This window comes from Otolemur garnettii, unplaced genomic scaffold, assembly GCF_000181295.1.
Source record: "Otolemur garnettii isolate 467f Iridium unplaced genomic scaffold, OtoGar3 scaffold00051, whole genome shotgun sequence".
Lineage (NCBI taxonomy): Eukaryota > Metazoa > Chordata > Mammalia > Primates > Galagidae > Otolemur > Otolemur garnettii.
In genome coordinates this window covers 7,224,130-7,236,624 of record NW_003852446.1, presented here as the reverse complement: position 1 = coordinate 7,236,624, position 12,495 = coordinate 7,224,130, and the positions used below count along the sequence as shown (strand labels likewise).

The window sequence follows — 12,495 nt, the reverse complement described above, 5'->3', positions numbered from 1 at the left end:
CCTGTAGTCCCAGCTACTTGGGAGGTGGAGGCAGGAGAATCACTTGAGCCCAGGAGTTGGAGGTTGCTGTGAGCTGTGATGCCACAGAACTCTACTGAGGGTGACAAAGTGAGACTATCTCAAAAAAAAAAAAAAAGAAAGAAATGCAAATTAAAATGGAATGCCAATTTTACATGCCTAATTAATAGAAAAAATTCAAATGCAACATGGCAATATGTATACTATATATAAAACTTTGTTCACCCTTATAGATAGCACTCTTTCCTCTAGGACTTTGCTAAGAGTTTCTAAAAAAACCATAAAAAATCGGCAGCACCCATAGCTCAGTGGGTAGGGCACTGGCCAAATATACCAAGGCTGGCAGGTTCGAATCCAGCTCAGGCCAGCTAAAACAATAAGGACAACTGCAACCAAAAATACCCAGGCATTATGGCAGGTACCAATAGTCCCAGCTACTTGGGAGACTGAGGCAAGAGAATTGCTTAAGCCCAAGAGTTTGAGGGCAACAACATGAGACTCAGCCTCAAAAACAAATAAAAAATAAAATAAAAAAATCTAAAAAATCATCCATATGCAAAAAGCTGTAGTTGTAAGTATGTTCCTTATAGTTTTATTCATAATATAGCAAAATCGGAAATAATAGAGGTTGATTAAATTATGGAATATTTAACATTGCAATAATATACGGCCATTGAAATAAAACTAGAATATTAATGACATAGAAAAGTGCTTATAATACATTGTCAAGTTTAATCAGCAGCCTACCAGTTTATATATAATTCTAATTTTTCAATAAATGATAATTTAACTTTCATTAACATGTTTTCTATAACCCAACATTCATTTCTTTGAAATTATTTTATAAAGGCCAAAAAAATTACATTATTTATCTTTTTCCATTCCAATTTTATACTCCCCAAGCAAATTTCTAATTACCAACCTCTTTTTCCTAGGTATTTCCATGACAGAAAAGGGGTTCCCTAAACTGGAAAAATGAATGTTCTATAAATTGTAAAGTGTTATCTCCCATGTATATTTCTGGTGATATTGTAAGGCCTAGAAAAAGAATCAGAAGCTGGCAGGGCACAGTGGCTCACGCCTGTAATCCTAGCACTCTATGGATTGCCTGAGCTCACAGGTTCGAGACCACCTGAGCAACAGTGAGACCCCATCTCTACTAAAAATAGAAAAAAACTAGCTGGGTGTAGTGGCTGGTGCCTGTAGTCCCAGCTACTTGGGAGGCTGAAGCAAGAGGATCACTTAAGCCCAAGTGTTTGAGGTTGCTGTGAGCTGTGATGCCACAGCACTCTACCAAGGGTGACAAGTGAGACAAAGAAAGAAAGGAAGGAAGGAAGGAAAGAAAGAAAAGAAGAAAGAAAGAAAGGAAAGAATCAGAAGCCATTAAAGTATGGAAACAAAGTGGTTGAAAGGTAAGAAACCAAGGTCTGTGTGGTGACTCACGCTTATAATCCTAGCACTGTGGGAGGCTGAGGTGGGCGGATTGTTTGAGCTCTGGAGACCAGCCTGAGCAAGAGTGAGACCCCTTCTCTACTAAAAATAGAAAAAAAATAGCCAGGTGTAGTGGCTGGTACCTGCAGTCACATCTACTCGGGAAGCTGAAGTAAGAGGAAGTCTTGAGCTCAAGAATTTGAGGTTGTTGTGAGCTATGATGCCATCGCACTATACTGAGGGTGACAGAGTGATTGATACTCTGCCTCAAAAAAGAAAAAAGGTAAGAAAAGAATGCTAGGAATTAAGAATGAAAGTTAGGAAACTGTAAAAGAAACAAAGGTATTGTCAAGTATGTTTGTAAACTTTTAAACTTTTTTTTTTTTTAGACAGAGTCTCACTTTGTCACCCTCGGTAGAGTGCTATGGCATAGCTCACAACAACCTCAAACTCTTGGGCTCAAGCTCAAACTCTTTTACAGTTTCCTAACTTTCATACTTAATTCCTAGCATTCTTTTCTTACCTTTTTTTTTTTCTTTTTTGAGGCAGAGTATCAATCACTCTGTTGCCCTCGGTAGAGTGCTGTGGCACCATAGCTCACAGCAACCTCAAACTCTTGGGTTCAAGCAATTCTCTTGTCTCAGCTTCCTAAGTAGCTGGGACTACAGGCGTCTGCCACAATATGCAGCTATTTTTTAGAGACCGGCTCTCGCACTTGCTCAGGCTGGTCTCAAATTCCTGAACTCAGGCTATCCACCCACCTTGGCCTCCCAGAGTGCTGGGATACAGGCGTGAGCCACCACACCTGGCCCCAATAGTAATTATTTTTCAAATGAGAGGTTGTTTCAGTTATTATATTTATTTTTTCCAAAGATATGTATTTATGCCTCTCCTTGACTGTTATCAAATGCTTTTTAAGACTAACCATCAATAGGATGGACACCTCAGCCTCCTGGAGTGCTGGGATTACAGGCATGAGCCGCTGTGCCCAGCCTTGTTTGTAAACTATTTGTAAAAATATGAGTCCTGAATGATGGAAAGCAAAAAGGTGACAACCACTGCATGGAAGTATGGGCAAAGGATATGGATAAACAATCTACCAAAGAACATAACATTTTAAAAAAGAAAGGTTAGCCTCTTCTCTTCTTTTTTTCTTTTTGAGACAAATTCTGTTTCCCAGGGTAGAATGCTGTGGTCAGCCTAATCAGCCTAGCTCGCAGCAACCTCAAACTCCTGGGTTCAAGGGATCCCCCTGATTCAGCCTCCTGAATAGCTGGGACTGCAGGTGCCTGCCATGATGCCCGGGTAAATTTTCTATTTTTAATAGAGATGAGGTCTTGCTCTTGCTCAGGCTGGTCTGGAACTCCTGAGCTAAAGCAATCTACCTGGAATTGGCCTCTCAGAGTGCTAAGATTACAAGTATAGGTGTGAGCCTTCCTGCCCCACCTAGCTTCTTTTCTAATGGAAAAAAAAAAAAGCAAATTAAAATGAACATGTTAAAAAGAGCTTATTTTAAAATACAACATCCCAGACCACAAAGTAGATTGCTTTGTATTATCTGATTTGGTGGCTTCAAAGGCCATCCTGTCCCCAAATCTCTTATATTGGTTTTTTGTTTGTTTTTAGAGACAATCTCACTTTGTCGCCCTTGGTAGAGTGCCATGGTGTCACAGCTCACAGCAACCTCTAGCTCTTGAGCTTAGGCGATTCTCTTGTCTCAGCCTCCCGAGTAGCTGGGACTACAGGTGCCCGCCACAATGCCTGGCTATTTTTTGTTGCAGTTTGGCCAGGACTGGGTTTGAACCCGCCACCCTCGGTATATGGGGCCAGTGCCTTACTCACTGAGCCACAGGCACCGCCCTCTTATATTGTTTTGTCACAGTGCCACCTTCTGGGTTAAGGAGGATCCAAATTAAAATGAGATACCATTTGTGCATGCCTAATTAATAGAAAATATTTAAATGCAACAAAGTCACAATAGTATTCTGATGTATTTTCTTTCTTTCTTTTTTTTTTTTGGTTGAGTCTGAGTCTCACTTTGTCACCCCAGGGTTGAGTGCCATGGTATCATCCTAGCTCATAGCAACCTCAAACTCTTGGGTTCAAGCATTCCTCATGCCTCAGCTTCCCAAGTAGCTGGAGCTATAGGAGGCTCCCGCCACAATACCCAGCTAGTTTTTCTATTTTTAGTAGAAACAGGATTTCCCTCTTGCTTAGGCTGGTCTTCAACTACTGAGCTCAAGCAATCCACCTGTTTGGCCTCCCAGAGTGCTAGGATTACAGGTGTGAGCCACCACACTTGGTGTCATGTATTTTCTTGTTTGCTTTAGAGCTATACTTTCATGATGAGATTTTTAATTTCTAGAATACATGATTTTTGGTCCATTTTTATTGGGGGAGGAAGTGCTTAAAAGGGCCAAGGTCTAGAAGATACTCTGGACAACCAGAACCAGCCCTGAAGTCATGGGCAGGCTAAAAGGCATAGCAAAAGGAGGCATATCAGTAGGGACTCAGATGTCAGGGCAATTATGTCATAATTCTCCATTCTGAAAATAAGTAATTTCAGTTCATAATACTAACTTGAGTATGCCAGGTACCATATTAAGAATTTTATGTAAGCTGTTTTATTTAACAGTCTTGTAAAGGAAAATATTATATCTATTTTTTTTTTTATAAGATGTGGCCTCTCTGTGTTGGCCAGGGTGAATCAGAACTCCTGGGCCCAAGTGATCCTCCCACCTCAGCCTCCAGAGTAGTTGGAGGAAAAGTTAGGACACACAACAGAAAACTAGGCAAAGACCATCAATGAGCAATTGGCAGAATGAAAAATCCCTAAAGGGCTAAACGAGTATATGGATGTAAAACTTTATTAATAATCTGAGAAAACAAAATGAAATGTCATTTTAAACCAAACAGATTTGTCAGAACCTGGAAATCAGGTGGTGGTAAGGCTGTGGGGAAACATAGAACCCTTATGTCTTACTGATGAGAGTGTTAGTCACAAGGCTGGCTGGGTGCCTGGAGCTTGATGATTAGAACACCAGCCTGTACACGGAGGGTGGTGGTTCGAACCCAGCCCAGGCCTGCTAAAGAAACAAACCAAAAAACCCCAATAACCTGAAGAAAAGATTTTCAGTTATGAAAAGCCATGCTGGAGGACAATCTGGCAGGGCTAAGGGAAATTAAATATGTCTCTCCACACTCCCAAATAAAGGGGAGCTCTTCAATAAAGGGCAGCAGGCAGCCTCATACCATCAGGCTTTACATCCTTACATCCTTTACAGCCTTATATCATCATCTTTACTTTGAACTAAAGACAATCTATAATAGTCTCATTTCACTATGAATGGACAAAAACACCACCCATAGACTGCCAATAGTATACAGAGCAGCTGTTATAAACTACTTTCCACCAATGTGTTTTAGAATGAAGAAATCATTATATTCTTAGGATCTAATTCTTACAGTTCGGAGTTTCGTATCTTTAAGAGAACTGGCTTTATGATCCCTGAGAAGATTAATGGAATGTAAACTCCACTTGAGTTTAAGATAAGGTGACACTTCAATTTTATTTTATTTTATTTTTTTTTTTTGAGACGGAGCCTCAAGCTATCCCCCTGGGTAGAGTGCCATGGCATCACAGCTCACAGCAACCTCCAACTCCTGGGCTTAAGCAAGTCTCCTGCCTCCGCCTCCCAAGTAGCTGGGACTACAGGCACCTGCCACAACGCCTGGCCATTTTTTGGTTGCAGCCATCATTGTTGTTTGGCGGGCCCAGGCTGGGGATTCGAACCCGCCACCTTAGGTGTATGTGGCTGGCACCTTAGCCGCTTGAGCCACAGGCGCCGAGCCGACACTTCAATTTTATACCATGGACAGCCAATTATGTGATTCTGCTTTGATCCTTTGTGGTTTTCCGTCCTTTACGGTTAGGAGCAGATCTGTAGAAAAGTTTGAGAAGCATTCAGTTAATAAGAAGGGACAATTATGGACTATCAATCGTTATTTTTTTATTATTTTTTTTTAGAGACAGTGTCTCACTTTGTCACCCTTGGTAGAGTGCCGTGACGTCACAGCTCACATCAACCTCCAGCTCTTGGGCTTAGGCAATTCTCTTGCCTCAGCCTCCTGAGTAGCTGGGACTACAAGCACCCACCACAACACCTGGCTATTTTTTATTGCAGTTCGGCCGTGGCTGGGTTCAAACCACCACCCTTGGTATATGAGACCAGTGCCCTACTCACTGAGCCACAGGCTCTGCCCTCAATCTTTATTTTTATTTTGAGACAGTCTCAGGCTGTCTTCCTGGGTAGAGTGCTGTGCCATCATAGCTCACAGCAACCTCAAACTTTTGGGCTCAAGATATCCCCTTGCAGCTGGGCGTGGTGGCTCATGCCTGTAATCCTGATACTTGGGAGGCCAAGGTGGGTGGATTGCCTGAGCTCACAGGTTTGAGACCAGCCTGAGCCAGAGAGAGACCTTGTCTCGAAAAATAGCTGGGCATTGTGGTGGGCACCTGTAGTCCCAGCTACTCGGGAGACTGAGACAAGAGAATCCCTTGAGCCCAGGAGTTTGAGGTTGCTGTGAGCTGTGACATCGCAGCACTCTACCCAGGCGATAGCGAGACTCTGCCTATAAAAATAGTGGGCATTGTGGCAGGCACCTGTAGTCCCAGCTACTTGGGAGGCTGAAGCAAGGGAATCACTTGAGCCCAACAGTTTGAGGTTGCTGTGAGCTATGAGACACGGCACTCTACCAAGAGCAACAAAGTAAGATTCTGTCTCGCCCCCCCCAAAAAAAATAATAAATGAAAATGGCTTACATGGAATTGCACACTTTAAAGTTTACACATAAATAATTTAATATCTTAATAAAGCTGTTTTAAAAAGGTGGTTTAGATAATCATTCACCTAGTCTTGTGGCCACAACTGTAGTGTCATGGGATCAGAGGATAGAAGGAGTGGAATGAGGCTAATTGAAAATTGGGCTAACTTCCTAACCTATTTTATCTGGCCCTTAGCGAGACTGAGAGAAGAGAGAAAATGGGAGCTGGGAGGGGGAATGGGGCTGGGGACAAGTGAGGAAATGCTAAGGGCAACAGGTCAAGAACCAAATGCTATAGTTAAAACACATTCAAGAATTCCTAAAAACATGGACTAATTTACAGAAGACAGTCGGGCACAGCAGCTCACACCTGTAAATCCTAGCACTCTGGAAGGCTGAGGTGGGTGGATCTCTTGAACTCAGGAGTTCGAGACCAGCCTGAGCAAGAGCAAGACCCGTCTCTACTAAAAATAGACAAAAACAAAACAAAAAACCAGCCTGGGCATTGTGGTGGGCGCTTGTATTCCCAGCTACTTGGGAGGGTGAGGCAAAGGGATCGAGCTTGACCCCAGGAGTTTGAGGTTGCTGTGGGTTAGGACACTATAGAACTCTACCCAGGGCACAGAGTGAGACTGTCAAAAAAACAAAAAACTTCTGTCAGAAGTTGAAAAGAAAAGAAAGAAACATGACAGTTCTCTCTCTCTCTCTTTTTTTTTTTTTGAGGCAGTGTCTCACTTTGTTGCCCTGGCTACAGTGCTGTAGTGTCATAGCTCACAGCAACCTCAAACTCTCGGGTTCAAGTGATCCTCCTGCCTCAGCCTCCCGAGTAGCTGGGACTTCTGGTGCCTGCCACAACACCCAGCTGTTTTTCTGTTTTTTGCAGTTTTTGGCCGGGGCTGGGTTTGAACCCGCCACCTCTGGCAGATGGGGCCAGCGCCCTACTCCTTTGAGCCACAGGTGCCACCCCGTTTTTCTGTTGTTAATAAAGACAGGTCTCAGTCTTGCTCATGGTGGTCTCCAGTGACTGAGCTTAAGGGATCCACTCACCTCAGCCTCTCAGAGTGTTATGATTACAGGTATGAGCCACCATACACAGTGGATCATCCTTTCTTTATACTTAAACCAGCAATTTCCAAAACAGTAGTGAGAGCACAGGTACCTCATTTAAAGAGTTTTTTTTTTTTTTGAGACATAGTCTCAAGCTGTCATCCTGGGTAGAGTGTTGTGGTATCACAGCTCACAGCAACCTCCAACTCCTGGGCTTAAGCGATTCTCTTGCCTCAGCCTCCCAAGTAGCTGGGACTACAGGTGCCCACCACAACGCCTGGCTATTTTTTGGTTGCAGCCGTCGTTGTTTGGCGGGCCTGGGCTGGATTCGAACCCACCAGCTCAGGTGTATGTGGCTGGCGCCTTAGCTGCTTGAGCCACAGGCGCTGAGCCTAAAGAACTTCTTTTTACAGCCTGCAGCAACTTTCACATACAGATTCTGCAGCAACTTTCACATACAGATTAGATGAATGAAAACTGAAGAGTTTGAGGTTGCTGTGAGCATAGCCCTGTACCCAGGGTGACAGAGTGAGACACTCTCAAAAAAATAAAAAAGAAAAGAAAAAAAGAGATAAAGAATTTACAAACAACTAATATTTTACTCTAATTAATGGGAACAATTCGGATATAAAAGAGTACAAATTGTTTTTAAAAGACAACACATAGATGATGATAAACGTAACATGCTGGTACACATTTATTCTTTTATTGCTAAACATCCAATGCTGGCAATTATGATATCTTCAAGTTAAAGCTTAAGAATGACGTACAGAACCTTCAAAGGATTTATAGAAAAAAATACCTGTGCACCGTTAGTATGTGAACATTTAATAAATACCATAGGACAAAATGATGACTGAGAGCCACAGTTATCTATGAAGCACATGTTTACAATTTGCTATTAGAACAGACAATTCTCTTGCCTCAATAAGAGTGATTATCAAAAGGTCAAGTTTAACTGCATGTCTTTTCAAACTGAGATGCTGAAAAGAATATATACATTCTTTATAGATTGTAGGTAATTTAAGAAAACTCTCAAAAATGTAAACAACGCAGAGTAGGAACACTGAGAATAAAGTCTTACTGTTGAACAAAGTGACAACACAGAATACTTGCTTCAAATCTTCGAAATAATTCATTTTTCTAATCACGCCACAGAAACCAAAATGGATTCTTTCCATATAGATGATAATACACCAGGGACACAAAGACCTCCCAAGTTTTTTTTTTATGTTAACATATATTTACAGTAAATATTCAAGAATATTTTTTACAGCTTACTTAAATAGAAACATGCTTTTCTAATCCATAAATAATGGTAATCATTATCCATTCAACCACATTTATTAAGTACTTAGGATGTCTCATGCACTGTGCCAGGGATGAAAAGATGAATATGACATGGTCCTTACCCACAATCAAGTAAAGAAAACAAACACATATTTCCTTTCTTACACAATGAGGCCATCTCTGTACAAATGGTAGTGATCTGCTCAATTTCATAGTATAGTGATTCCCAAACCCTGATCCTATAAATCAACAGAGTGTTTAACAGCTAAAAAAAAAAAAAAAAAAAAAAATGAGATCTTAGAATTTTTACCCAGAAAAATAAGTTCATAGATAGGATTTCCTTTATTATTTTTTTTCTCAGTTTAAGAAAATCTGACTTTACATGATATAATATTTTCATTAGTAAACTGCTTAGTTCATATAATTAAATCAATTTTATAAGTATTTCATGATTCCCCGAACTCTACTAGTCACTAGGTCTGAGTATTACTATGAGGATACTGACTGATTGTGTAAGATGAGAACAAATGCCATATTTTCTGGGATAAACTAATACTTTGTAAGGTTTTATTACTGACATTAATTGATGACCAAAGTCATTAATAACATGTTAAAATTATACTCAATATATAATTTCAGTTTAAGAAGGAAGACAAATTTGTAATATAATCTTAAAAAGTTTCTTAAAAATGACTAAAAAGTTTGAGTGCTTAAAGAGCAATTCATTGGTCTGAAAAAGATAACCCCATGGAATACTCCACTCAAGAAGAGGTTGGATATATGGTTGCTAATGACTTATTGCCTTTTATCACTTCTTGAGCCTGAGAGAAATGTGTATTTTTTGCAATCAAAGAAACAGTAAGCTCATACATTTCTAAGAGCAACTGGCCTGTTGAATTTCCCAATTTTCCACTGCTGTATCTCTACTCCCAAAGACCTCAAATCAGGTGTGGTTCTTTCGGGCTTAAGAGTTAATTCCCAGGCTCTCGAAAATTCATGTCTGTACTCATGTGTAGTCATTGTCAATGTACTACCAAGTTTTCCACGGACCCAAAGAGGTAGCTCAGGAGAAAGATGGAAAGCAAGGACTAAGTATTTAGTTACCCGACACAGAGAGGCATGGAAGCCACTGATGAGGACAGAGTATGGCTTAGGGTTTAAGGTCATTGCTTCTTGAAGATAGGAACCCAGCAGGGAGGCCCCAGATGGCCTCAGCAGCAGAAGAGAAAATGTCTACTCTGGAATGGTTCTCAAGCTTCAAAGATCTATAGAGATTGGTCACCAGGCCAGCTGAAGATCCTGTGATCTGTCTGTGGTCTGTCAGAAGACCTACCTTAGTTCTGAGGTTCAACCCTAACTGCCTCAGTGCACATGTTGCTGGTGAGAGACTATTTCTGCAGCTCACTCTGAATGCCAAGCCCAGTGCTGCTTTCTGAGGGGGCAGAAACACCTTATCAAAGGCAACTCATGTGGGGGCAAAGCATGTCTCTTGATATCATAGGCCCTACTTCCTACTTTGTTCATTTATTTGGCATCATTTGACAAAAATTTTTCCCTTTCATGTCAGCAGATTCTTTTACAAAATTTTACTAGTTTAAATATAATCAGACCTCAGTTTTCAGACTAAAAAATAATACACATTAACTTTTAAAATACTTTTCAAACAAGACAAAGGACAAGAGATATAGGCCAAGGAAACAGTGACCTTTTCACTTGGTCAAAGTCCGGTCTTTAAATCTTGATTAATGATGCTTTTGCAAGTTCTTCCCAGTTAATTCCATCCAATTCTGTTCTTCTCTATGATATTATTTCAACTTGATATGTAGTCACAAAAAATAGTATTACATGACTTTGTACTTGTTTAGAAATTATTCCACAAGCATCAGTGTACATTTAGTTTTTAAAACTAGAGTGTAGTCAGAAACTATGCCTTTTATTTCTTCTGTTTATCCCTACCACAGAGTTTAGGTACTCTGGATATAGGAGGAGCTCAAAATTGTTGGCTAAGATAAAAGTATAAAGAAACACTTTACATTTCATACCAAATAAGGATTTCAATGGCAATGGATATTACCACATAGCTGTGTATTATAACTCAGAGATTCGGTCAGATGAGTGCAAATATTACCGTGCTGTAACCATCCAGAGTCCCAGGGTCACATTGGCAGCCAAAAGTACACTGCCACCAAGCAAGATGAAAAATCCTATCAGATCTTTGACATCATTGTCTCCAATCACTGAGGTAAGGGTAGCATCCAGGAAAGAGTTTAAAATCCACTGTCCATCCAAAGCAAAGCAGGGTACTGCATTAACAATAGCCAGAGCTCCAGAGAGGGAAATCAAGTACCTGGTTAAAATCAGTTAAGGAACCAACTGTGAGGCCTGAATGACAACCACACTTCTGTGAGCCAGAAGATATTTTACTAAACTTGAGGGAGGTTACAGTTGACAATTCTACTCTTTAAAAATCTCTGCCATTCCTTCTTAAACCTCTCCTATTTAAAACAAATGACTTTATAGTATTTCAGAGGTCAAAAACTTTAACTAGACTAATAAAGGCCAACCATTATAAAGCCAAGCTAGAATGAACTCCTAGGAAGACTAAATCTTTCTAATCCTTTAATGATACAAGAGAAAGGAATGTGGAAGAAGTAAGGGGAAAATTCCCTTTTGATCCTTATAAAGTATTACTTTATATTAGGAAACATAAAATTTCTGGCTTTTTTTTGAGACGGAGTCTTCTCTGTCACCCTGGGTAGAGTGAGATGGCATCACAGCTCACAGCAATCTCAAATTCTTGGTTGGGCTCAAGCTATCCCCTTGCCTCAGTTTGTCTATTTTTAGTAGACATGAGGGAATCACTCTTGCTCAGACTGGTCTTGAACTCCTGAGCTCAGGCAATCCACCCTCCTCAGCCTCCCAGAATGCTAGAATTACAGGTGTGAGCCACTGTTCCCAGACAAGTTTTTGGCTCTTGAACCCTATTTTACTATCATCTGTAATGTTATAGTGCAATTCTCTTTGCAACAAAGCTGTAGTGTCTAAAAGGTACAATCTTCATTATAGGCTTGTTTTTAGTAACTGCACATCTTTTTTCCCATTTCATTTTTTGGTAAATCATTGAGGAAAGAAATTTAAAAGATTTATTTATTTTTAAATTGAGACAGAGTCTCACTTTGTCATCCTTGGTAGAGTGCCGTGGTGTCACAGCAACCTCAAACTCTTGGGCTCAAGTGATGCTCTTGCTTCAGCCTCCTGAGTAGCTGGGATTATACGCACCAGTTACAATGCCTGGCTATTCTATTTTTATTTTGTTAGAGATGGGGTCTTGATTTTTGCTTAGGCTGGTCTCAAATTCATGAGCTCAAGCAATCCACCCACCTCAGCCTCCCAGAGTGCTAGGATTACAGGCAAGAGCCACCAAGCCCAGCCTAGAAATTTAAAACATTTAAAAGCAACAAAAATAAAGAACACTTCCAAAACTTTCCATAAATCAATTCTACATAATAATCAACTTTTTAAATTTCTTTTTTTATATGCAAATATAATATGCTAAAGACCACAGGAGATTTTGTCCTTTGAATTTATTTTTTAGTAGTGGAAACCAGCTTGGTCTTCCTTATGCATTTCTTCCTAGAATCAGTGGAATGGATTTATATAATTCCTGATTATGCATGTAAGAGTCATCTTCCATTTGGTCAGAATTAACGGGCTCAGATGGGGCAGAATTCATGGCCTCACTTAATAACTGAAACTTTTATCCTTTATAAACTAAGAGGTTTTAGATGTATAACTTTAATTCTCTCTTTGTGGGGCGGTGCCTGTGGCTCAAGGAGTAGGGCACTGGCCCCATATACTGGAGGTGGCAGGTTCAAACCCAGCCCC

The 12,495-nt window shown here is 40.5% G+C and overlaps 1 protein-coding gene across 1 annotated transcript in view; it reads right to left on the bottom strand.

Moving 5' to 3' along the window:
- Positions 1-7,993: 7,993 nt before the first annotated feature.
- The window catches only part of MBTPS2 (membrane bound transcription factor peptidase, site 2), a 53,024-nt gene continuing 48,522 nt past the window's right edge, over positions 7,994-12,495 (bottom strand). Inside the window, exon 11 of the mRNA XM_003791907.2 lies at positions 7,994-10,957. Within this exon, the coding sequence (XP_003791955.1) occupies positions 10,735-10,957 (223 nt within the window). The 3' untranslated portion in view covers positions 7,994-10,734. The remainder of the gene's footprint in view (positions 10,958-12,495) is intronic.